Here is a 24,877-nt window from a genome sequence, read left to right on the forward strand (position 1 = left end):
AATGCCTTATGTGCCTTAGAGAGATTTTGTTCCCATGCACCACGTAAGAATAAGGTTGGTAATGTGAGTTTTGTTGTTTTGTTTTCATTTTTCTTCTACCAGAAATTGTGTTTTTGTTTGGTTTTCTTTTTTTTTTTTTCCCAATATGGGTGGTGTAACAAGTTATTTGCATTACCACCAGGGCCCAGGGCCCTCTAGCAACAGCCATATTGTCTCCTTCCACCAAAAGAAGCTTAAAACAGTTAAACTTCTGGGCTGTTCAAGTTGAAGACTTTCCCACTAGCATAATTTTAGCTTCTTGGCTACTGTCCTGAGATGGTGTTGCCTTTTTGTTTAAGTGATGACTGAAACCTCTGAGTTGTACACCCTAATAGATAAAACATAGGGCCAAAGGTTTATAATAAAGGTTTGACCAAATTTCTTACTAAACTGGTAAGATGGTCGTCATGATGGCTGATTATGTGACTACCCATATGACCTAGTAAGACTCAGGGTGGTGAGTCTGGGTGCCTGTTGATGAGCACATTCCAGCTCTGCCACCAACTTAAACTTTTCGCATCTATAAAATGACAAAAATAATAGTATCTATCCACAGTAATAATAGGATCTGTTGTGAAAAGTGAAAGTGTTAGTCACTGAGTCATGTCCAACTCTATGTAACCCATGGACTGTAGCCCTCCAGGCTCCTCTGTCCATGGAGTTTTCCAGGCAAGAATACTGGAGGTAGCCATTCCCTTCCCCAGGAGAACTTCCCAGCCCAGGGATTGAACCCAGGTCTCCCACATTGCAGGCAGTTTCTTTACCATCTGAGCTACCAGGGAAGCCCCGTATCTGTTGTGAGGAGTAAATAAATTCACCCATGTCAATCTTTTAAAACAGTTCCTGAGACATAGTAGGTGCTTAATACATGGTAGTTATTGACGTGATGGTGGTGGTTAGTATTTGAATTGTACGTTAACGTTTTTTCTTCATAATGCTTCTCACTGGCTAGCATTATATATTTGTTTGTTTGTTTGTTTACTGCCTGTCTTCCCAACTAGAATGCAGGTTCTCTGAGCTTTGTCTGCTCATCCATGGCACATAGTAGGCACTCAGGGAAGATTTGTCAGGTGAATGAAGAGGAAAGAGTGGGGGAGGTAGGTAAGACTCTTCCCCCTGCCTTAGGTAAATGTTACTATGTGGATGTCCTAACTGACTCACTCTTGGAGGGCAGGCACAGCCTCTTGTTAGCTGGCAAGTCTGCATAAACTTTGGTGAATAAGGGAATGATTGATTTAAATTGACCTAGTCTTAGATGTTTCATTTCCAGATCGGTTCCTGTGATACAAACATCTCAGTTTAGGGACATGATTTGCTGTGTTCTTATATAAACCAGACAGTATAGATACTTACAGAGACTATAAAGTGAGCAAACTTTTTTGGCCTTTAAAAGCCTTGGTTACAGTGAAGGCAAACACTTGGCTTCTCTTGAATTTTTCTTACAGTTTATGCATCATTTTTACTTCTCTCAAAAGTTCATTTCAAATTCTTGTGTTTTAAAGGTGAGTAGATTTGACACAGTGACGTTTATTTGAGTTGCATTATATATGCGGTCAGAGCAATGAATTCATTCTCTGTTTATATCAGAGAACATTCCAGCAATTGTAAAGCCACATGCATGCACGCGCGTACTCTCGAACCACATCCAGTGGCAAGTTATTATGGGGACTGACAGACTGTCATCCTTTTGATGGCTTGAGCTGTATATCTCCTGAACAGCAATGGGGCTCTTATGCAGAAAGTATCATATGTTCCCAGCCAATTTACAGGGAAACAGCAATAACATTTTATCATGGTTGAGAGCCCAGTAGCTGCTTCCTATTAAACTTGCCCTTTCAGATACCTGTCTTGGATTAATTTGTTGATTTCAAATGGAAACTCAGTCTTCTCCAGTGAAGCATGACGTTCTAGGATAGACTCCCTGAATGACAATTACTGTGTATTCTAGCTGGTTGCAGACCATTACAAACCTTGGGCACAGTGGAAGACAGAGGACTTCAGTAACTGATTTTAATATCATGTCTAATTTTAGCTGTCAGTTATATATATGCCAGTGAAAGAATCCTCAGAAAGATGAAATGCAAAACACTTCTAACTTGCTCTTTTTAATGATACACTTTGCTGTTGGTGGGGGGAGTGGCTTGGGGAGGCGCAAAGAGGGAGCAGCCATCTCCTAAAGGGTATCAGCACGGTGGGGATGCATCAGATTTGAAAAGTGAGCACGTAACAACTGTCACCTCATTTTTTGGTGTGCCCCTCAGGTTGCTTCTAAATAGTAACATGTTCACCAAAAAGAGTTCCATAAATCAGTGCCAGTATTTTTCCTCGAACATTCAAGCAAAATGAAAGGTAGGGTTTTACAACAGATAATAAGCTGTGCTCCCATTTGGTGAGTATTATAGACAGAGTATGAATTTCTTTAGCAATAAAGAGCATTGTGAGGCACTGTTGAGTCCAGCCTGGTAAGCAGGGGAGTATCTCTGCTGCTCAGAATGTGATGAGCCATTTTAAAAGAAAATTTAAATTAGGAAGCCTGAATTACATTTCAAGTGGAAGGAAAAAGCAATGTTTTGGAGAGGGGGTCTTTAAAAATATCCCCTGCTCATAGAACACAATATTTGTGCTTAGAAAATATATTTGCAGTTACAGCAAATTGACTAGTTGTTCATTTATGACTTTATTTTCCACAATTATTCCCTGAGTGCATTGGCCTTGGGTCATCTGCTACCATAGCACCCTGGTAGCCTGGTTTTATTTAAAAGAGAAAGAAAACGTCAGTAGCAAATTATACATGTAACAAACTTGGATCTTTATAAAAGAATGAGTGAAACTGTCAGGTTACTTTCCAGCAGAGTACAGTTGAACAGCTGACTTCAATGGAATCTTTATTTGTTACAATCTTTTAGTAAAAACTGCTCACTATAACATGGCCCACGATGTGAATTCGTGTAGATGGCATGCCATATCGTATTACTTGAATCACAGTTGCTCCTTGAAAGTCTGATTACATAACAGTTGTATTATGTGGTAAGTCCTTACCCATCCCGGGTATTATCCCTCGACCCCACTTGAGCGTTTGGAAAAAAGGTTTTCCTGGTTGTTATATTCTGCCCTGGAAATAAACAGATATATTTCAACACACAGGTAATAAGCAGCATGCCAAAATACACAATTCATTTAACATTTATATGTCTCTTTTTAATCTTTTTTTTTTTTTTTCCATTCTGGAACGGATTAGTTTTAAGGAAAAGTAGAAGGTTTTATTTGAAACTTGATTAAAAGATACTTAGCAAAACTGTATTTCCCAGACTGCACTAAGATACTTGAAATCAAAGTAGTACAGCATTTTAATTTTTTTTTTTTCCTGGGTCCAGATTTGAACAGCCATTTATGCCATCAGCTCAGTGATAGAACAAATGATGTTTCCGCTTGGGCAGGCTTTGTTTTATCAGGATCAGTAACCTTATCAGCAGTTGACCCAGAACTATAATGCATGCCTCTGAATAGATAGCATATGTCACAGCTCTATGCAGACTTGCTTCATAAGCAAGATGGTCTAATGAAGATTTAATAAATAAGGAAAAGTTTACAACAAGAAATGTCCTCTTTTATAATAATAACTTCTCATAAGCTCATTTTACTGCTCATGACTCATCTCTTGCATTTATTCTCATAAAAGCTAAAAGAATAAACATACACATAAATGATACATAGATTCCCATGAAACGTAGCTTATCTGTCAGTATTTCTTTCTGAAATATATCATTTACGAGTAAAGACTGTAGAATTTAGATGATCATCTTGGCTTAAGGTTCTTAGGCGACACATAAATGCAATAATGTTCAAAAGACTAGAAAACCTATGTGTATGATAAGCCAGCAACATTTTTTATGCAATTATATATTGTTTCTTAAAAGCAGGGTAGCGCAGGTGTTCTCTCAGTGTAGTGTCCTGGCTCAAAAGTGTTTCTTCACTAGCTTTTAACACCCTATAATTTAAGATTGGATTCTTCACTCATCCATCTGCTTTGATTTTTGAAGACATCATAAATGGAGAGAGAAGATGGAGCACCCTCAGACATAAATAAGTCACATGTGACTTGTACACTTTGACATTTAACACTTCTTTCCTTTGACCTTTGACAGGTTAGGGCTTGACCCAAAACTCTTGGCTAAAATCCTAAATATGAGCTCAGGACGATGTTGGTCAAGTGACACTTATAATCCTGTACCTGGGGTGATGGATGGAGTTCCCTCGGCTAATAACTATCAGGGCGGATTCGGAACAACACTCATGGCAAAGGTATGGGAAATGCAGTGACTACCCAAGAGAGTGGGGAAATGTTTAATGGTCCCTTCTTCTCCTTCCATCTTCCCCTCTATCATTCTCCACCCACCCCCACTTGCTACTACCTCCCTCCCTCCCCAGGGCTCACCACCCCACCCCACCCCACCCCACTCCCACTCCTCCCTGCTTGTAAGAAAGCACACGTCTATCCTAGAAGGCAGATGACTAAAATAGCGACTCGCTCACAGGAAATTAGTTCAAACTTAGCTTGGATAAAAACCCTTATCTTTTTCATGTTTAACCCTGGTCTTTTGGATGAGAATAGATGAGGATGTTTCTCTTGTGTTTGGCTTTGTTTGTAATGTGAGTCGGTAAAATCTTGTTCTTCCTATAGTTGATAGTCTTCTTGTTTATAGTCATTTACCAAGTCCTTAGAAATGGAAGCAGTAAGCATTTTCTGATGGCTAATAATATAATGACATTAGATGTACATATCACAGAAGAGAGGATCTTTCTCATGATACTAGATTTCTAAATACATCTTCCTGCTTTAAGAATATGAGTTTACGTGTAAAGTCATTTGAAAAGCAAATTATCAGCCTTCTCTCATTTGTGATTTCAACGTTAGAAAATACTTTTTAGACAAACAGTTTCAGATTTTTGTGTAGTGCGTTCCCCCGTTCTCACTCCCCACAACCCTGCCCTTTACTTTTCGACCAAAGTAATAGTACGAACACTTGGATATGGTGCGCAGGTTACCCTCGCTCATTCCTCACGATGTTCATGCATTCTGCTTCTCGACTGTGCCTTGACTTTGTCCACTTGCCCTCTCCACCACCTCCAGGACCTTGGCTGAACCTCATTTGGATGCTGTCACATCAGCCCTCAACTAGTCTCCTTGCCTTTCATTCTCATCTTTCCCAGTTCATTTTCCATGACATGGCAAAGGGTGGGCTTCCTAAAATGTAAAAACCTGATTATGTAGTCTCTCCTGTTAAGTCTCTTTCATGGATTCCAGTTACTTGTAGGTTAAAGTCCATCTCTGCACGTTTTCTTAAAGGCCTTTGCTCTCCTCCCTGACTCATCTCTGCTTCCCACTCCCCTCCTTTGCTTTAGCCACATGGAACTCATTTGGCCCCTTGTTTTCCCTCCTTGGCCGCCCTGCGCCTGGTCCGCCCCAGGCCTACCTCAATGCTTCCTCTCCCTCCAGCCCGACCCCTGGCACATTGTCAGCTCATTTGAAATATTTATTGGATGAAGCCAGGTTTGAAACTATGTTTCTTATTTTGTGGATTTTGTAGTTTCATTTCTCCTCATGTTTCATTTAAGAAAATACTTATTTTTATGCCAATCTGTACCTTGTATTTTGGCTTGCATATCTTCCACACAGGCTTTTATTGATGTAGTGTGCTGTGTTACTTTTATTGGAGAAAATAGCTCCTTAAGTGGATTGTTTTCACAAAGCTGCAGGGTCGTTTATCAGGACACAGAAGAGTGAAAGAATCACATTTATGCCCAGTTTGCTTTATGTATCTGTGTGAAGTAGGTTGTGACCTGTTAGCTTGTTTGGTTTCTCAAATACTGCTAATGGCTCCAATTGAAGAAGCAACTAAGTGACCTGTAAGCAGTGCTGGCTTTATTTTGGGACTCTCAACTGTAGCTGACCTGTGTATCACACCTTTCCTTCCACCATTTTCTCCAGTGCCCCTGCCCAGGAAGAATCTGTCCCTATTGAGGTCCTTTAAAATTATTTCCTTGATAGTAGAAGATAGCATAAGACAATTCAGTAGTAAAACATATAAACATTGTTCTCTTTTGCTCTTGTTTTCTCTGTAAAATGCAGTTGTCATTTCCCTTACAAAGAACAAGACTTCTGAATTTTGCTTACAATGAGAGAATTTACACAGAAATGCTTTCATCACCTCAGAGGGCTGTTAGTGAAACCCACTATAGATGTGTGTGTATATGTGTCTCACACTATAGATGAGACTTGTGTCGAGAAATTGATAGAGGTTAAAAAAATCCCCATGAATGCTACTGATGAAAGCAGTCATACCTGCTTGGGCAGATGAGGCTATTTGTTGTTGTTCAGTCACTAAGTCGTGTCAGATTCTTTGTGACCCCATGGACTGTAGCATGCCAGGCTCCCCTGTCCTTCACCATTTCCATGATTTTGCTCAAATTCATATCCATTGAGTCAGTGATGCTATCTAACCATCTCATCCTCTACTGCCTCCTTCTCCTTTTGCCTTCAGTCTTTGCCAGCGTCCGTGTCTTTTCCAGTGAGTTGGCTCTATGCATCAGGTGGCCAGAATATTGGAACTTCAGCTTCAGCATCAGTCTTTCCAATGAATATTCAGGACTGATTTCCTTTAGGACTGACTAGTTTGACCCCTTGCACTCCACGGTACTCTCAAGAGTCTTCTCCAATGCCACAATTCGAAAGTATCAATTCTTCAGCACTCAGCCTTCTTTATGGTCCAGCTCTCACATCTGTGCATGACTACTGGAAAACCATGCCTTTGACTGTATGGACCTTTGTCAGCAAAGTGATGTCTTTGATTTTTAATATGCTGTTTAGGTTTGTCACATCTTTCCTTCCAAGGAGCAAGCGTCTTCTAATATCATGACTGCATTCACTGTCTACAGTGATTTTGGAGCCCAAGAAAATAAAATCTGTCACTGTTTCCATTATTTCCCCATCTGTTTGCCATAAAGTGATGGGACTGGATGCCATGATCTTAGTTTTTTGAATGTTGAGTTTTAAGCCAGCTTTTTCACTCTTCACTTTCACTTTCAAGAGGCTCTTTAGTTCCTCTTCACTTCCACTAGCCCTTAGAGTGGTATCATCTGCATATCTGAGGTTATTGATATTTCTCCCAGCAATCTTGATTCCAGCTTGTGATTCATCCAGCCCGGCATTTCACATGAAGTACTCTGCATATAAGTTAAATGACTAGGGTGACAATATACAGCCTTGTTCTAATCCTTTCCCAGTTTTGAACCACTCAGTCGTTCCATGTTGCTTCTTGACCCACATACAGGTTTCTCTGGAGACAGGTAAGGTGGTCTGGTATTCCCATCTTTTTAAGAATTTTCCACAGTTTGTTGTGATACACACAGTCAAAGGCTTTAGCATAGTCAGTGAAGCAGAAGTAGATGTTTTTCTGAAACTTCCTTGCTTTCTCTGTGATCGAGCAAATTTTGGCAATTTGATCTCTGGTTCCTCTGCTTTTCTAAACCTAGCTTGTACATCTGGAAGTTCTCAGTCCACGTACTACTAAAGCCTAGCTTGAAGGATTTTGAGTCTTAGTAGCATGTAGTAGCACTCATTTCAGTGAGTGCAATTGTACAGTAGTTTGAGCATTCTTTGGCATTACCTTTCCTTGGGATTGGAATGAAAGTTGACCTTTTCCAGTCCTATGGCCACTGTTGAGTTTTCCAAATTTGCTGACATATTGAGTGCAGCAGTTTAACAGCATCATCTTTTAGGATTTGAAATAGCTCAGCTAGAATTCCATCACTTCCACTAGCTTTGTTTGTGGTGATGCTTCCTAAGGCCTACTTGATTTCATATTCCAGGATGTCTGGCTCTAGGTAAATGATCACACCATCGTGGTTATCTGGGTCATGAAGATCTTTTTTGTGTAGTTGTGTATATTCTTACCACCTCTTCTTAATCTCTTCTGCTTCTGTTAGGTCCTTACCATTTCTGTCCTTTATCCTGCCCATCCCTGCATGAAATGTTCCCTAAATAGCTCCAGTTTTCTTGGAGAGATCTCTGGTCTTTCCCATTCTGTTGTTGCCCTCTATTTGCACTGTTCCTTTAAGAAGGCCTTCTTATCTCTCTTTGCTGTTCTGTGGAACTCTTGATTCAATTGGATATGTGTGCGTGCTAAGTTGCTTCAGTCATGTCCAACTCTTTGTGACCCTCTAAGGTGTAGCCTGCCAGGCTCCTCTGTCCATGGGATTCTCTAGGCAAGAATACTAGAGTGGGTTGCCATGCCCGCCTCCAGGATATCTTCTCAATCTATGGGTCAAACTTGTGTCTCTTTTATCACCTGGGAAGCTCTCAGTTGGGTATATCTTTCCCTTTCTCCCTTGCCTTTCACTTCTCTTCTTTCCTCAGCTATTTGTAAAGCCTCTTTAGACAACCACTTTGCCTTCTTGCATTTCTTTTTCTTTGGGATGGTATTGGTTACCACCTCCTATACAGTGTTATGAACTTCCGTCCACAGTTCTCAGACCCTCTACCAGATCTAATCCCTTGAATCTATTCGTCACCTTCACTGTATACAATCATAAGAGATTTGATTTAGGTCATACCCAAATGGCCTACTGGTTTTCCCTACTTTCTTCAATTTAAGCCTGAATTTTTCGATATGGAGCTCATGATCTAAGCCACAATCAACTCCCGATCTTGCTTTTGCTGACTGTATAGAGCTTCTCCATCTTTGGCTGCAAAGAACATAATCAATCTTATTTTTATTGACTCTCTGGTGATGTCCATGTGTTGCTGGAAAAGGGTGTTTGCTGTGACCAGTGTGTATCCTTGATAAAACTCTGTTAGCCTTTGTCCTGCTTCATTTTGTAGTCCAAGACCAAACTTGCCTATTACTCCAGGTATCTCTTGACTTCCTGCTTTTGCATTCCAGTTCCCTATGATGAAAAGGACATCTGTTTTTGGTGTTAGTTCTAGACGGTCTTGTAGATCTTCATAGAACTGGTCAGCTTCAACTTCTTCAGCATTAGTGGTTGGGGCATAGACTTGGATTACTGTGGTGTTGAATGGTTTGCCTGAAGCAACCTAAGATCATTCTGTTGTTTTTGAGATTGCACCCAAGTACTGCATTTCGGACTCTTTCATTAACCATGAGGGCTACTCTATTTCTTTTAAGGGATTCTTGCCCACACTAGTAGATTCGGACTCTTTCATTAACCATGAGGGCTACTCTATTTCTTCTAAGGGATTCTTGCCCACAGTAGTAGATATAATGGTCATCTGAATTAAATTTGCCCATTCCCACCCATTTTAGTTCACTGATTCCTAAAATATTGATGTTTACTCTTGCCAACTCCTGCTTGATCTCGTCCAATTTGATTGACTCAAGGACCTAACATTCCAGGTTCCTATGCAATATTGTTCTTTACAGCATCAGACTTTACTTTCACCACCAGGCACATCCACAACTGAGTGTTGTTTCCACTTTGGCCCAGCCACTTCATTCTTTCTGGAGCTATTAGTAATTGCCCTCCACTCTTCCCCAGTGGCATATTGGATGCCTTCCAACTTGGGGGACTCCTTGTTCTGTGTCATATCTTTTTTGCCTTTTCATACTCTTCATGGGGTTCTCTCAGCAAGAGTACTGGAGTGGTTTGCATTCCCTCCTCTAGTGGACCACGTTTTGTCAGAACTCTTCACTATGACATGTCCATCTTGAGTGGCCCTGCATGGCATGGCTCATAACTTCATTGAGTTATGCAAGCCCCTTCACCATGACAAGGCCTTAACTTACTAGGAGATATTTTGCTTGACTGCTATTAGATCTCATTGTGTTGGGGGAGATAATGTTAGTGTGTTCTTAAAGTAGAGGCTTATATGTTTCTAGGTCTTAACATCATAAAATTCTAATATAGGGTGTGTATATAATCAGACCATAATTAGAACATCCAAAAACTCCTCAACCTAAAAGTCTGTTTCAGATGGCCTCTAAGAAACAACTTATGGAATATCATGACCACTCTCGTTACTTATTTAATGTACCTGTCTCCTTGTAAAATGCAATGACTTGGTCCTTCATTAATTTGTTGAAAACTTTTGCAATTGTTTTATTTTTTCCCCTGAACCACCCACTGAGCTCATGAATTCATAAATGTTTTTATTTGATTAGTGAAGTGGGGCATTTGTTTGTTTTAAATTACATGTTACAAACTTCAAAGGATGCCTTCTTTTCTTACATTTCAGGACAGACAAGCCACTTAGAGTTTTATAGACTAAATCACCTTTCTCTTTTTAGAATGTCCGTCCTCTGAGGTAGCAGCCAGCAAAGCTATTTTAGCTTCCTTTTTTTGGTTTTATTAGCTCTTATTTGGAATATTTACTTGCCCACTTGAAAACCTCTACTAGACTTGCCTTCTCAATAATGTTGTCTTCTCCTCAATATGTTATGTTTACTCTAAGTTTTTATATTCTAGTTATAGTTCTAGGTTAAAAATTACAGGCAGTCTTTCTATGTAGATTTTCTCTCTGTCATTTTTAAATAAATGCATCTTGCAGATGTGCAGCAAAATGATGTTGACAAGAGGCTTGTCTGCTTGTCTGTGTATAAGCAATAATGTAGCTTTTCCACCCACATTTGTTAAATGTGTGGGTAATAATTAACCTTGCTTTTTAGTGGAAGCTATAGACAAGTTTTAGGTTAAGTAGATTTTTGAAATCTATGTGTTTGTATATGAAAAATATATAAGTAAGCACAAAATCGTGTTAACACGTATAGCATCATACATATCCAAGCGGCTAGAGATTTAACCCACTCTTTAAACTTTCCTTCTTTTTTCTTTGAATCATTTCCTCCTTTGAGTGGATGGTATCCATAACTGCTCATTTATCAAGAATGTTCCTCAAAGAATACAAATGGTCCTGATCTTGCCTCTTGTCTTCCTCTTTCATTGCTTGTTGACTTTTCTGTTGATGAGGAAATGAGGATGGTAATGGTAAGAAGGCAATCTAATTGGTTTTGCCACTTATGCAGCTCTTATATAATCACAAATAAAATGAAATGTGGGGAATATTGTTTCAATTATCCATGCCTTCATTGTCTTCTATTTACCCTACATATTTCAAGGTGGGACACGATTCTATTCTTGTAGTAGAAGATACCATTCACTACAGTTTAACTATAAAAAATTTATAATGTTAGCTTTTGTCTATCTTTAAACAATCATAAGTTTTCCAAAACTCTCAAAATGAAGCATTAGCTCTCAGAGATGTTAAAGGGTTGATGTGATGCTGACTGTCCATTGCACTTGAAAGAAAATCCAGCCTTCTCACCAAACATCATAAAGTTTTCTTGTTCCACCTCTGCCCATCCCCAGGTTCATTTCCCTCCCTAGCACCTTGCTCACTCTAGTTCAGTCTCATTGGCCTTCTTACTGTTTCTTGAACATCCAAGCTATGCCTCCTGCGGGGCCCTTCCCTTGCTCTTCCACCCACCTGAAACTTCATTCCCCCAGTTCTCCAAACAGCTCACTGCCCCCTCACATTCACATCTTAGGTCAAGTGTCTTCACCTCGGGAGGTCGTCCCTAAACATCTCATCAATCAGAACTCTCTTCCTTCCACTCTCCCCCTTGCTGTGTATGACTTCCTGACCCCTTACCCTGCGCATTTTTCCTCATCACTTGTCATTATCTGGAAGTTCAGCAGTTGTTTTCCTGTCTATCTTTCACACTGGACATTAAGTTGCTGAGAATAATGACTTGGTTTTATTATGACCACGTATCACCAGCACTTAGAACAGTGTCCAGCACACAGCAATTTTTAAATATGTGTTGACTAAGAGATTGAATGGATATTTTCATCATTGATAATTTCATCATGCTTAATTTCATATTGGGGTTTGTCTTAGGCTTACAGGCTTCTGCAGATGTGAAAAAACATTTCTCTATGTGGTCTCATCTGGATGGGAACATACCACAAAACAGATAGGTTTTGTGGAGGAGTAGAGAGGACACTCAGAAATTAAGGTTTGTCTCTGGAGTAGTTTTGTAGCTATAAGATAGCACTTATAAAATATTTATACACACACGCACATACACATATAACTTAACATCATTCTTGTAAGTATCTTATTTTTTCAGATTTCATTTTTTCTTCTTTGAAACCCAAGCATTAGGAGCCACAATTCTGAAGTGAGCCTTAACTGCACAGCCTCAATGTATTCCCTCCACCCTTGTTTGATTTAGGATCTGGGATTAGCACAAGACTCTGCTACCAGCACGAAGAGCCCAATCCTTCTGGGCAGTCAAGCCCATCAGATCTACAGGATGATGTGTGCGAAAGGCTACTCAAAAAAAGACTTCTCATCTGTGTTCCAGTTTCTACGAGAGGAGGAGACGTTCTGAGTTTGCCCTTTGGCTGTGGACACTGTTGGAAACCAAACTCTCTTGGAGCCCCTTATAGCTCACTCCACAAGTAAATGGGCTTAATCAGAGGTCACCTGTCTGCTTTTGATTGTCTGGGTCACAATAAACCCTAGGATTTTTCACCCATTTTTAACTGCTTGTTCTTTTTATCTATTTAGCGAACACATATTACCTGAAATTTTTTTTTTCCTTTTCTGCAAGCCACTGATGGTCTCTGCTAGCTAGCCAACTGACCTTTTTCAAAAGTTTGATTCCTGAGCATCTTCAGCTGAAACATTACCTACTTCAATCAGGATATTATTTACTCCACTTTTCACTTTCACACTTTCACAAATAAGACCAGTTTTTTTCAACAGGATAAAACCTATCCTCAAGGAAGGAAAAGAAATTGGTATGAGGAAACGAGTTAGGGAAAGGGGAAGTATAGTGAATTACTCCCTGTGTCCCTCAGGAAGTTTGTCCTGTTAACCCAGTGGTGGTGGTCTTGCATTCTGAGGTTATGGTTTATTTTCCAAGAGTTGATAAAGCAAGATAACACCTTGCTGCATGTTATGTAAATTGGACCCTGTTATAGTATCTTGGTGTGTCCCTCTTATAACAACTCCCAATACTCAGCAGACTTTTTTTTTTAAATATATTTTTGCTTCCTTGTACATTCTTACTACATATTTTTTGACTTCAGAAGAATGACTTCTTTAGAACTGTTTCAGAGCCAATGATATGTGCTTTAGATAATTATTACATTATCCTAAATATAACCATATTATTTTGAATTCAAATAAATTTCTATGCTGATAATACTTCCTTGGAGTTTTTGTGTCTTCCTAACCTTTTTGGTGAACAGTCAAATGACCTGACAAATTGGTGTTGTAGACTAATGGGGAAAGGATGCGACAAAGGGAAGGGAGGGGAGGTCACAAGGAACTGAGTGTGAACTGGCCAGTGGGCAGCCCTCATCCTGCTCCTCTGCCTGTATCCTTACTGAGTCTTTGTTTGTTTTCTGGGTCGTGGGTGCTATAGGAATTTGGCCTGCAATAGATGTAATTATGTCCCAATAGGGAGCACAGTTGCCTTTTTTCCCCACCACAGCCCCTAGAAACACTCCAGGCCATATACCTAGACACCAGATTTAGCAAAAGTACTGCCACTTTAATCATTTTCCTGGTGATCAAAAATTCCAGGCATTATTGTTAAGTGCTAGTGCTCCAGTGATGAGCAAAACATAAAATCCTGCCCTTGTAGACCATAAATTCTGGTGTCTCTTAGATGTATATGTGAGGAGGTGTGAGAGACAAGAAATAAGTGTTGAATGTGTATGTCAGGTGATAATAAGGACTAAAAGCAAAAATAAAGCTGGGTGAGGGTGATGGATGGAGAGTGTCGGGCACCTTATTAGGCAGGTAAGGGCACTGTGGCCTTTGAGTAGAGATAGGAAGGAAGCAAGGGAGGAAGCCATATAGATATCTGGGAAAAGAACATCGTAGGCATAGGGAACAGAAAGTGCAAAGGCCCTGAGTTAGGACAGCGTAAGATATATGAGGACTAAGGAGGCCAGAATTGTGTGTCATAGATTGAGGGAAACCAGATCGTGTAGGACCTTGGAGGCTATGTTGGGATGGTAGCTTTTGAGTGAAATGCAGCATGTCAGTTAGCAAAAGTGAAAGGTAACCAAAACACTGCCACCCCAAGTTTAGTGGTTTAAAACAACAAGTGTTTATTATTTTTCATGATTCTCAAGGTGGGCTATGTTATTCTTCCGACTGGGCTAACTCATTTGGAGCTGGCAGCTGTGGTTTGGTCTCACGTAGCAGGGACAGCTGGAATGATTGAGGCTCCTTTCCACATGGTCACTTACCCTTTGGGAAGATCCAGGTTTGTTGACCTGGTGGCAGAACGTTCCCAGCGGCAACATAGGACAAGTCCCAGTGAACAAGCTTTTTTCAAGCCTCTGCTTGCTTTATGGCTGTATTGTCCCATTGGTTAAGGCAGGTCGCCTAGCGAAGCCCCGAGTCAGTATGGGAGGGGTTGCATAAGATGTGGACACAGAGAAGGGGGCAGTATGGGACCATTTTGCAAACAACCTAATATCACAGCCAGCACATGAAAGATTTTGTTCAGAGGATCTATGTGTTCTGACTCACTTTTTAGAGGGATCCCTCTGACTGTGGTGTGGAGAATAGACTATTGGGGAAAGGGTGCAAGCAAGGAGACCAGGTAGGCAATGGTAATAATCCAGGTGAGAAATGATGGTGGCTGGGACCAGAATGATGAAGATGGAAGAGGCAAGAAGTGGTCAGATTCTAAACATCAAGATGGATGGGGAGAGTGAAAAGGAGTCAAGGATGACTCCAAAGTTGGTGGAGAAGGTGGAAGAAAGGAGTGACCATCTACTATGAGAGCAAGATTGTGGGAGAAGAATTTAGGAAGGATTGGGAGAGGTATAGGAGAAAAAATCAGGAGTTTAGGATAGACATCTAAGTGGAGAAAAAGCAGGTCCAAGGACCGAGACCTATCTTGCTCTAGGCTTTAATGGTTGAAATATGAGGCAGAAATAGCAGATGAGACTGACTGACCAGTAAGACGGGAAAAAATGGGAGCACTGTCCCAGAAGCCAAATGAAGACTCACTATAAGGGGAGAATGCGCATTTGTATCAAAAGCTACTGACAAGTTGAGTAATATAAGGGATGAGAATTAGTCATTTGGATTTGGCAAAATAGAAATCATTGTTGACTCTTGACAAGTGTTTTGGTGGAGTGCTAGAAATAAGATTGGGAATGGGAAGAGAGAAATTTAAAGAAATGAATAGAGACAGATTTCAAGTTTTGCTGTAGAAAGAAAACAGATAAATTGGTTAGATACTAGTAGGGAACATGAGGTCAAAGGAAGTTTCATTATATTTTTAGGATGGGAGATGTTATGGGGTTGTGCTGATGGAGGTGGAATGATCACAGAGGGGTGAGTAATGACACACAAAAGAAGATACTTGCTAAGTGGTGTGTTTGAGTAGTGAGAGGAGAAGGGTAGAGGCATGGATGGAGCTTTGAAAACTAAAAACCAGCACAAAAACCATGTGTCAAACTGCCATCATCTTATATGAAGGATAGAGTAGTATTCCAATTAAATATAATTAAAAATTATACTTCTTTTTCCCAACAGAATAAATATTAGTGCTGGAAGGGACTTCAGTGACCTGTAAGCGTTAACCTGTATCAGTCACCCTCCTGATCATCAGCTTTCTCATCTACAAAGTTATCAATAGTGTAGCTTAATATTAAATGCTCTTTTAGAAACTTGAAACAAAATGTGAGTCAAGGACAATTGCAAGTGTTAACAAGCATGCGGAGGAAGTAGAACCCTCATAACATTGCTGCTAGGACTGTAAAATGGTGCATCCACTTTGGAAAATAGTTTGGCAGTTCCTTGAAAGGTTAAACATGGAGTTACCACATGATCCAGCGATTCTGCTCCTAGAAAGTGCTCAAGAAAAGTTAAAATATACACCTCCATAAAAACCTGTACAAGAGTGTTCATAGCAACAGTATTCATAATATGCAAAAAGTGGAAGTAATCCAGACATCCCTCAACTGACGATTGCATAAACGCATCGTGGTATATCCATACTGTGGAAGACTGGCCATGAAGAGGAATAAACTACTAATGCACGCTAATGTCAATCATGGGGAGTCTGAGAAACCTTGCTCAGGTATTCCACAAATACCTCAAATTCAGTGTATCAAACCTGAGCTCCACATCCTCCCCTATTGACCTGCTTCTTCTCCTTGTCCCTGTCCATCCAGGTTCCCTGAAAGCATCCATGAGGCTCTCTCCTCCACCCATTCTCCAAAGCAGATTCTAAATCTCTCGTACCTGCTTCACACCATCATGGATTAATGTCTAGAATACTTAGGTTTCTTTGTGGTTGCTTCTTTTTTTCCTAAGAACTTCTCAGAGGTATAACTTACATACAGTAAAATTAGCTCAGTTTAAATGTACGATTTAGTGACCCTTAGTCATTACCACAATCCATCCAGTTTTCCATCACCACCACCCCCCAAATCTTATTTAGTCACTTGCCATTCTCTTCTTCCCCTAACCCCAAAGCTCTAAGCAACCACTCATCTTTCTGACTCTGTAGACTTGCAGCTGCTGCTTAGCCACCAATCTGGTTCTTCCCCAATTTGTTCCCCCACAGCAGAAGTGGAAGTCTAAAATTCCCCTGCATAACACCTTTTGTGGCTCAGCTGGTAAAGAATCCGCCTGCAATTTGGGAGACCTGGGTTTGATCCCTGGGTTGGGAAGATCCCTTGGAGAAGGGAAAGGCTACCCACTCCAGTGTTCTGGCCTGGAGAATTTCATGGACCGTACAGTCTATGGGGTCACAAAGAGTCAGACAGAACTAAGCGACTGTCCCTTTCACTTTCGCTTTAACACCTTTTAGCCTCAAATGCAGCCTGAACCCCTCGGCATGGTATTCAGGCCTTTCATCCTCTGGTTCCTGTCTTACTTCACCAACACTGTCGCCCTTTGCTTCCTCTGTGGCACCCTGTGGGCCCTGCTTGTGAACCATAGCACTTGCCATTTCCCATGCATGCCATGTTTCTCACACCTCAGGACCTTTGCACATGCTGCTTCCTTCACCTGAAATACCCTTCTCCTACACTTCTGACCCACTGCTCAGGCACCATATCATCTAAAAGGTCTTCTTTGGCCACCTCAGGCTGAGTCATTTCCCCTCTGTTTCTATAGCTCTTTGTTGATCCAGCCTGCATCATAGGACTTTCCTCTTACATTATGTTTGCTCGTTTGCTCATCTGTCTTCTAAACAGACTGTGAGCTCTTTGAGGGCAAAGAATGTATCTTATTCAGCTTTGAGTCCCTGTGTTGAGGTCAGCACTTGGCATCAAATAAGAGCTCAATAGAAGACCGAGTGAGTGGAAAGCAGCGGCACTGCATTTGTGTTAGGTTGACTATGATCTGCATGAACTTTTTCATGAAAGATTCTTCCTTGGCGGATCAAGTTTATTTTCCTTTGGGTTGTAAATGATGCAGTTTGTTAGACACTTGTAGAGTGTGGAACTTTCACTAAGTTTTCTTAGTCAAAAGGTTAGCTTATGACGTTTGACCTAAGAACTTGTGCAATCAAAATACGCATTTTTGGTAGCAAGCTTTAGTCTTGTTAAAGTACTTTAAACATCAACTTGCATGCAGATAAAGCATGCACATATTCCACCTTATGGAGTACAGCAGTTCCGAATGTGATCTTTTATATCACGCAGCCTAGACCTTGAGGCATAAGGTGAATTTCATAATAACACAGGTTTGATTTATTCAAGGGATCCTTGAAGAGTTAGGTGTTTCAGAGACTCTTTTGCTATCCTAGTGATCTGAAACCATGATGAGAGAACATATGCAAGGCCACTGCTGGGTCCATATTTAAGGGAACCCCAAATGGTCTGGGCCTACCCTTGGCCAGTCTTCTCATTGCAGGGATTTTGATCTTGACTTGTTTTCTAAGCACTCTGAAATGTGTGTGATCTATCCGCTTCCTATGGGGGTTAGAGGAGAAAGGGCAGAGAATGGGGTTGCATTATCCATGTGCATAAATCCTACCCGGGCTACTGTCAGAAGCCTGCTGCTGCTCAGGGAAACTTCACAGGTTACCACCAGCTTCAGCCATGGTAACTGCCCCCTTGAGCATTCTCAAACAGCCAACCAATGGGGAGTTGTCTGCCTGAGTGGGGTTTTTAGCCATCTTTCAGTTCAATTGAAGCGGTAGCTTAAGGACATCACAGAGATTTGTAACATTCCATGCAAGGTGTCAGGCCCATAAACCAGCATGTCTATCGCGCCGATGCGCACGGGGAATCATCTCTCGTCGGTGGCAGAGAGATTGAAGATGACCTTTTACTATTTAATTGTATTCATCATTTAATAATTCAAGAATACCTAAAAGGGATGATGACTTCTTCATTCAGACTAGAATTCAACTCTTTGAGAACATTAATAGGAAAATACAATAAAGCTGAAGCACTTTGCAAGCAGCCTGTAGGGAGTGCCTAAGTGTATTGTTTCCCAGAGCTGCCCCTGGCTGGCAGACAGGAGACCTGGGTCAGCATTCACCTGTCCAGCATCATGGATCAGTTTCCTTCTCTTTAAAATGAGGGCATTGCGCTGATCTCCAGGGTTTGTTTTAGCTTTAAATTTCTGATTCCTCTTAGTTAAGGGTTTAGGAAAATGTAAGGCACGTGCTTCTGACAGTTTTTGGACTCTGTCTGGTCAGGGATTATTTATTGCTCATATAGGCATCTTATTTATTAGGGTTTTTTTATAGCTGGGAATAGATTCAGAGATCAATACATTTTTATTAATGATAGTCCGTCATGCCTGGTAAAGAGATGGCAAGAGAGCTCATCGAGAATGAGCCCCTTGAATAAACCTGACACCCTGAGCTTAGCTCTGAGCTGCATTTTGGCAGGCCTCTCTGTAAAATAATGACATTGGCAGAGGGAAACACTATGGAAACCTTCCTCACAGCCAGACTCATAAAATCAAAGGGCAGATTTGGGGTGTGTTTCTCAGCCTTGGCTGTATATGCAAATCCCATGACTTTTTGAGTGTAGCATTTTATCTTCAAAAGGACAAAATTTGGCATTTGCTGTGGTCATTAAAAATGATAAATGCCTAAAATGCTTGAGAGTTGGGATTCTTGTAGGTTAGAACAAATATTGTTTCAGGACCAGACGATACCCTACAATAGAAAACTTCTCACTGAAGTTGTCAAATCAGAAAATAAAAGATCCTCCATTATTTTCCCTTTAAGTCAGAGGATATTGGGCATAATTGTTGCCACTTCTCCTTATAAAAATGAATGGTCTGGGCCTTTTGGAGGTAGATGATGACTCCCGACTCCATGAAGAGATAGCTTTGTGCCCTGAAATGGTTAACTTGCCTCCAGATGGTGCTTCTCAGCCCCTCTGAGCACAGCTCAGATGATATCAAATTCACTGTTCTTTCACATTTGTTTTGTGCCTGTTGCACTCAATTTTCATTCCATTTGTGGCTAGAACTTGAAATATTCTATGGTAATTTTAGACAATTTGAAGCCTTTCTCCAGAAATTTCACATTTGAGTTCCAATCTCAGAGACCCTAAAGAGCAAATGTAGCTTTCATTCCCCTCTCCTCCTTTTAATGACCTTAACCCTGACCCCAAACCTGCTCTCTATAAGTGCCAAACATGATTCATTCTCCTTGCTTGATTTAGTTTTGCCTCTTTAATGAGCCAAGATGACTAGGGAGACCTGATAGCTTATTTGTGCTAATGTAAGTATGCTCTACTAGTTAACTCCTAACTCATTTATTTGTCTTTTACTCTAGCCTAAAATTGGCCCTTTGTCTCAGAGATGAAAAGTCCATATTTTAGACAAGGGAGATGCAAACAGTTAACGTTAACAAGCAAGTCAGGAGACAGACATTACCCAGGAATGAAAGATAAAGCAAACTGCTCAAGAAGGAGAGAGTCTTTGTATTCTGTGCCTCTGCACACAAATATGTGTACCGTGTTATAGATAACAGTGCAAACGTTCATTAAGAACATAGTTTATTGTGCAGTTATACCCTAATGAGCTATTTCGCAGAACCAGTTTCCTCTTCTGAGTTGTAGGAGTCATAATGTCTTCAATAAAAATTTTCGTGCTTGAGGCTTTGCTGTATGAATGTCTTATTTCTCCAGTCTCTCTAATGTAATTTCTGATCCTGTCTGTGTGTGCAGGAATTTTTTTTTGACATGGTGTTTAATGCATGCTGATTTTTTTTTTTTTTTCTATGTTGCAATGGCAGACCTGGGCCATCAAGGACGCTTAGAAAGTGATAAGCACGAAGAGACTTTTAAAGAGATTTACGATGGGTTTAGTTTCTCTGTTGTCTGCCTCTCCACTTTCAGCCCAACTCATTTGGGTTGGTTGGGGTCTGACCGTGGGGTTCTGACAATGTGTTTTTATCCTTGTGAATTTATGCTTGCTTCAATGTCCGGAAAAAAAAAAAAAAAAACACTCCACTATTAAAAACTGATATGACTTTGAACAGTGGCTTGATCCCTGATTATGGCCTCTCCCAGCCATCCCATTTAATTTCTGGCTGGTCCAACTAGTGGCGTTAAAAGCTGCCCCTTCCGAGGTTGCCTGTTCCCTGAGTTGCACTGCACTCATAGCAGTTAGTCTGGCCCCTTTTATAGGTCAGTGACACCCTTGAGCTTGTATACCCGTGTCACCACAAATCTTAAAAGATGCAATTTTCTTGGCAGCTTCATCCTCCTAAGATGAATTGGAGGGTGGGAGTGAAGGACAAGGTTCTAATCTCTGTGTTAGGACCAGGGAGGGCAGACACGCCTGTCCTCCCTCACATGGGCCCCAGGGAGACTGCTGGCTTGAAGGACTCTCTGAAAGAGGGATTTCCACAGTGACTACTCACACACTGGCATTTTTGGTTTTTGAAAACAGTCTGTTCTCTTCTCTGTCTGGTTGTGCTTCTCCTGGAGCAGTACTGATGGCATCCCTCATCCATGGTACAGCTTGGTGTGCTTGTTCTCTTTGGAAGAAATAAAATTAAAGCTTCAAAGAAAATTCTCCTTAAGGCAGTCAAAGAGTTATCTAATCTCCAGCTCTTTAGAGTTGGGGAATCTTTTCTTATGTTAGCCCTGTTATACCAGATGGTTTCCTCTTAAAAAAACAAAAAAGGAAATCATAAATGAATTCTGCATGGTCAGGTATTGTCATCTTTGCAGAGAATTTTCTTTGCCTAATGTCCTATCTGATGGGCCATTCTATGTATTATATGCTACATAATCTCCACAAATGTATACTGTGGTCTATAAAACTGCCATACTGTTTTCAGAAACGAGTAATTCACAAAGTAAACCTGAGACAGTGCTGTTAATAAACACAAATTGCAAACAAGAAGGTAGTAAGTGGAAATAATGCACTCATTTAAGAGTAATAAAGCCTTTGATCTTACTTTGAAGGAAAAAGTCTATGTTTAAACTCCCCATTCAGGGACAGCCAGATGCCCATAAAGAGCAGTGCTTTGCTTTGATAGAAAATCACTGAGGCCTGTCTAGCAGGTCTGGTTTGTAAACAGATTAGTTAAGGGCTCATCAGGACTGATTTGCATAGGATTCAGCAAGCCCCAGTCACTTTTTCAACCTTAATGAGCAATGCTGTTTCCAGGTTGGAAATTACACCGTTTTTTTAAAGCTAGAAATCTTAGGTAATTACTTTGTGGGAAAGGAAAAGAATATTCATATAAAGTGAACACTTGCTGTCCACAGCTAATGGGAAAATGATGACCTAAGACTTGTTTTGCTTGCTCTAAATCGTGAAGGGTATAATGAAGGACATAGGTTATGAGTTTAAAATTAGGTTACAAAAAGGTTTTCCTCCCTTTCTATGTTATTTGAGAGGTAAAGGAGGATTAATCTGAATTATCACAGAAAAGGTAACATTGGACTGCAGAATCAGACCACAGATATTTATTTACCTACCCATGTTTCTGAAGGACCTCCTTGGAGCCAGGCTGTATTCTATGGACCAGGCTTCCCTCCACCGGTGCTCAAGGCAGACAAAAGCCCTGATCCCATGGAGCCTACCTTCCAGAGCCTACCATTATGGAGAAATGGGAACAGTAGAGGAAAAGAATTGGGCCAGTTTAAGCACACGTTCTAAATAAAATATGCTAGTTAGCAGCCCTCCGCTTGAGAGGTGGGCAAGGCTGATATTCCCAGACAGAAAAGATCCTCTGATCAGTATAACTGCATTTTTACTTTTGGTTTTCAGAATAATAAGTAATTACCTTGCTATCAGTAATCAAGAATATCTTTTGGAGTGAAGAAATTGTCAAAAGAAAACCTTTGCTTACTCTGATCCTTGAATAGATAACAAATGGGCAGCTCAGTAGAGACAAAGGGTAACTTGGAAAATAAACAGTCCCTAAAGAAAATGAAATGATATTGAAAGTTTTCACCTGTGACCTTCCAAAAAGGCAGTGAATTGATGGTGGGTAGTAGTCTATTTCTTTGGCTTGCAGCAGCATCCTTATTCTTATGAGAGATGTTTGTAAGCATTGTAAACATTGGCGACACTAACTTGCTTAGTTGAGAACTTGAGTTTAATAATAACCTTCAGCTTTTGTGTCTGGCCTTGTCAAGGCCAAGGACCTCAGCCTTACCCTGCTTCCTAATCAGCACACTCCTATAAATGTCACCTTGGAGACATTCCACTCTGAAAAAAAAAATGGTCCAGCTCTGGTAAGTGTTAGAAGAGAGGCTGGGGACAATTTCATACTGACTTGGCCAGGACTCCAGGTCCTGTCCAGCTAATTCAGATGGATGGAGGGTGTAAAGGGAGGCCATGCCCTCTGTTCTCCAGATGGGTTTGATTAGACTGAGGAGGAAGAGAAGGTCTTGTTGAGGTGCCTGCTTGTGAAGACTGCTAAGGAGACGGTTGCAGGGCAATCCAGCTGAGGCCAAGCAAGACACCTGTACTTCTTAGAAAAGCTGGCTTATGTGCATTCTCTATCTCTCAAGGGAACATATATGGGGCCTTGGAAGGCCTTGCGGTTCCCCCTTTCTGGCACCTCCATCCCCCATACACACCCCCACAGTATTCCTTCATAGGAAGAGTCTCCCTCCAGCCTGCCCCTTTCTACATCTCATCTTCCACGTGGGAATATACCTGACAGCCTCTTCCAGGCAGGTGTGCTTGTCTGAGAGGAACCCTCTACGTGAGCACTGATAAGAAGGCTCCAGGAACCTGCCTTTCAGGAGTCTGGGCAACGCCTGCATCCTAGACGCCCCACAGTGGGAAGCCAGGCTGTTCCCCTTCCTCCTCCCCCTCTTCTCTATAGACACCACTCTCCAGTTCACTTCTTCCCAGCTCAGGCCAGCCTGAGGCAGACCAGCACGGCTAGTGCCAGAGCAGACGTCCAGATGGAGCTCCAAGCGGGCGAGAGCCATTGTTGTCATGTGTGTCCCAAGCATCCAGTGTGGTGCCTGGCACACAGTATGGGCTCAGTAAATACTGCATCTGTAGGGAGAATGAATGAATAAATGAACGAATTGCTGAGATACCAGTTTTCTGTTATAAGCATCCCCAATTTTTATTAGTAATACTCTGACACTCGCCCTTGTTTGGCTCACCAGGAACAGAGCTGAAGCCAAAGCTCCCGTGGGCTCTGCCGCTGTGGGCTCTGAGCAGGAGCGATTGGAGGGAAGGGACTGGCTGCAGTGGGGCTGGTTTGCCCGGTCTCTGGAAGCCTCGGGGTACTGTATGGGTGCTGCCCCATGCCCAGCTCCAGAAGCTCTCCTGAGTTCGAAACAACACTTAGCCCCTGTTTTTAAGGGCCCCAAGGCCAATTCTACGGCATCAGGAAAAGCCCCTCTAAACAGTCAGTTACACATGTAAAGCCACTAGCACAGGCTCGGACCTATAGCAGATACTCAGTAAATGTCCCAGAGTGACTTGTGTCTGGATGTTGGCAGATGAGCACTTCAACTGGACTCATAAGCCCATTAGTTTGAAATGCTGCTTGGCTAATCACCAAGCTTAGGGGACACGGAAACCCATTGTAGCAGAAAGCCAGCAGCTTTGCTTAGTCTCTTTTTCCTGGGTTCACATACATGACTGAAATAGGTTTAAAACCCCATCTTTATTTTACAAACTTATAATCTAACGTTTGAAAATAGTGATGAAAGCCATCCTTCATTCCACTCGTCTTCTGCACCTTTTAACACAGCAACAGTGAGACAGGGTTGTTGGGCCATAAAGAGGTCAGGCCTGAGTTTGAATCCCTGCTTTACTGTCTCCTGGTGTGTGGCCTTGGAAAGGTGACAGCCTCCCTCAGTCTCCATTTTCTCATCTTAAAATAGGGATGATAATAGTACCTACCTCATGGGCCTGTTGAAAGGCTTTAAAAAGAGAAGATATGTGCAGTGCATGGCACAGTGCCTGCCACAGAGTAGATGCTTTGAGCCAGTCATTTCATTCCTAGGAATGTATCTTAAAGAGACAATGAAGCATTTGCTTGTTTCAGCACATAGAGATATATTTATAAGCATACCCCTTCATCTTAGCTTGTTTTGTAGTATTGACAAGTCGTTCAGTGCCTTGTCTGTATCATAGTCTTCCTCAGGTCCTTTCCAGTCAAGCTTTGCCAGGCCTAGAGTCAGCTGGTGAAGAGGTTTGGCTTTGGAGATGCGAGAAACGTGTGAAGAGCTACCACAGAATTATAGGAACCTCTGAATGTTCCCTACATCTGTTAAATTGTGAACAGAGGCACAGCACAGCCAGTGAAGCTTATCCATCCGTCTTTGCTTCTAGCTACCTATAAGCCTCCTAGTTACTGGAGAGAAAGTA

General features: G+C 41.3%; 1 protein-coding gene across 2 annotated transcripts in view; it reads left to right on the plus strand.

Moving 5' to 3' along the window:
• The window catches only part of HIBADH (3-hydroxyisobutyrate dehydrogenase), a 257,836-nt gene that overhangs the window by 95,604 nt on the left and 137,355 nt on the right, over positions 1–24,877 (plus strand). The window contains exons 7-8 of one of the 2 annotated variants that reach the window (XM_043463329.1): positions 4,185–4,341; positions 12,291–13,270. The exons of the other annotated variant lie outside the window; for it this stretch is intronic. Of the exons in view, the coding sequence (XP_043319264.1) occupies positions 4,185–4,341; positions 12,291–12,449 (316 nt within the window). The 3' untranslated portion in view covers positions 12,450–13,270. Of the gene's footprint in view, positions 1–4,184; positions 4,342–12,290; positions 13,271–24,877 lie in introns of those variants that run through there. 2 annotated transcript variants of the gene reach the window in all.

Source organism: Cervus canadensis, chromosome 3, assembly GCF_019320065.1.
Source record: "Cervus canadensis isolate Bull #8, Minnesota chromosome 3, ASM1932006v1, whole genome shotgun sequence".
Taxonomy (NCBI): Eukaryota; Metazoa; Chordata; class Mammalia; order Artiodactyla; family Cervidae; genus Cervus; species Cervus canadensis.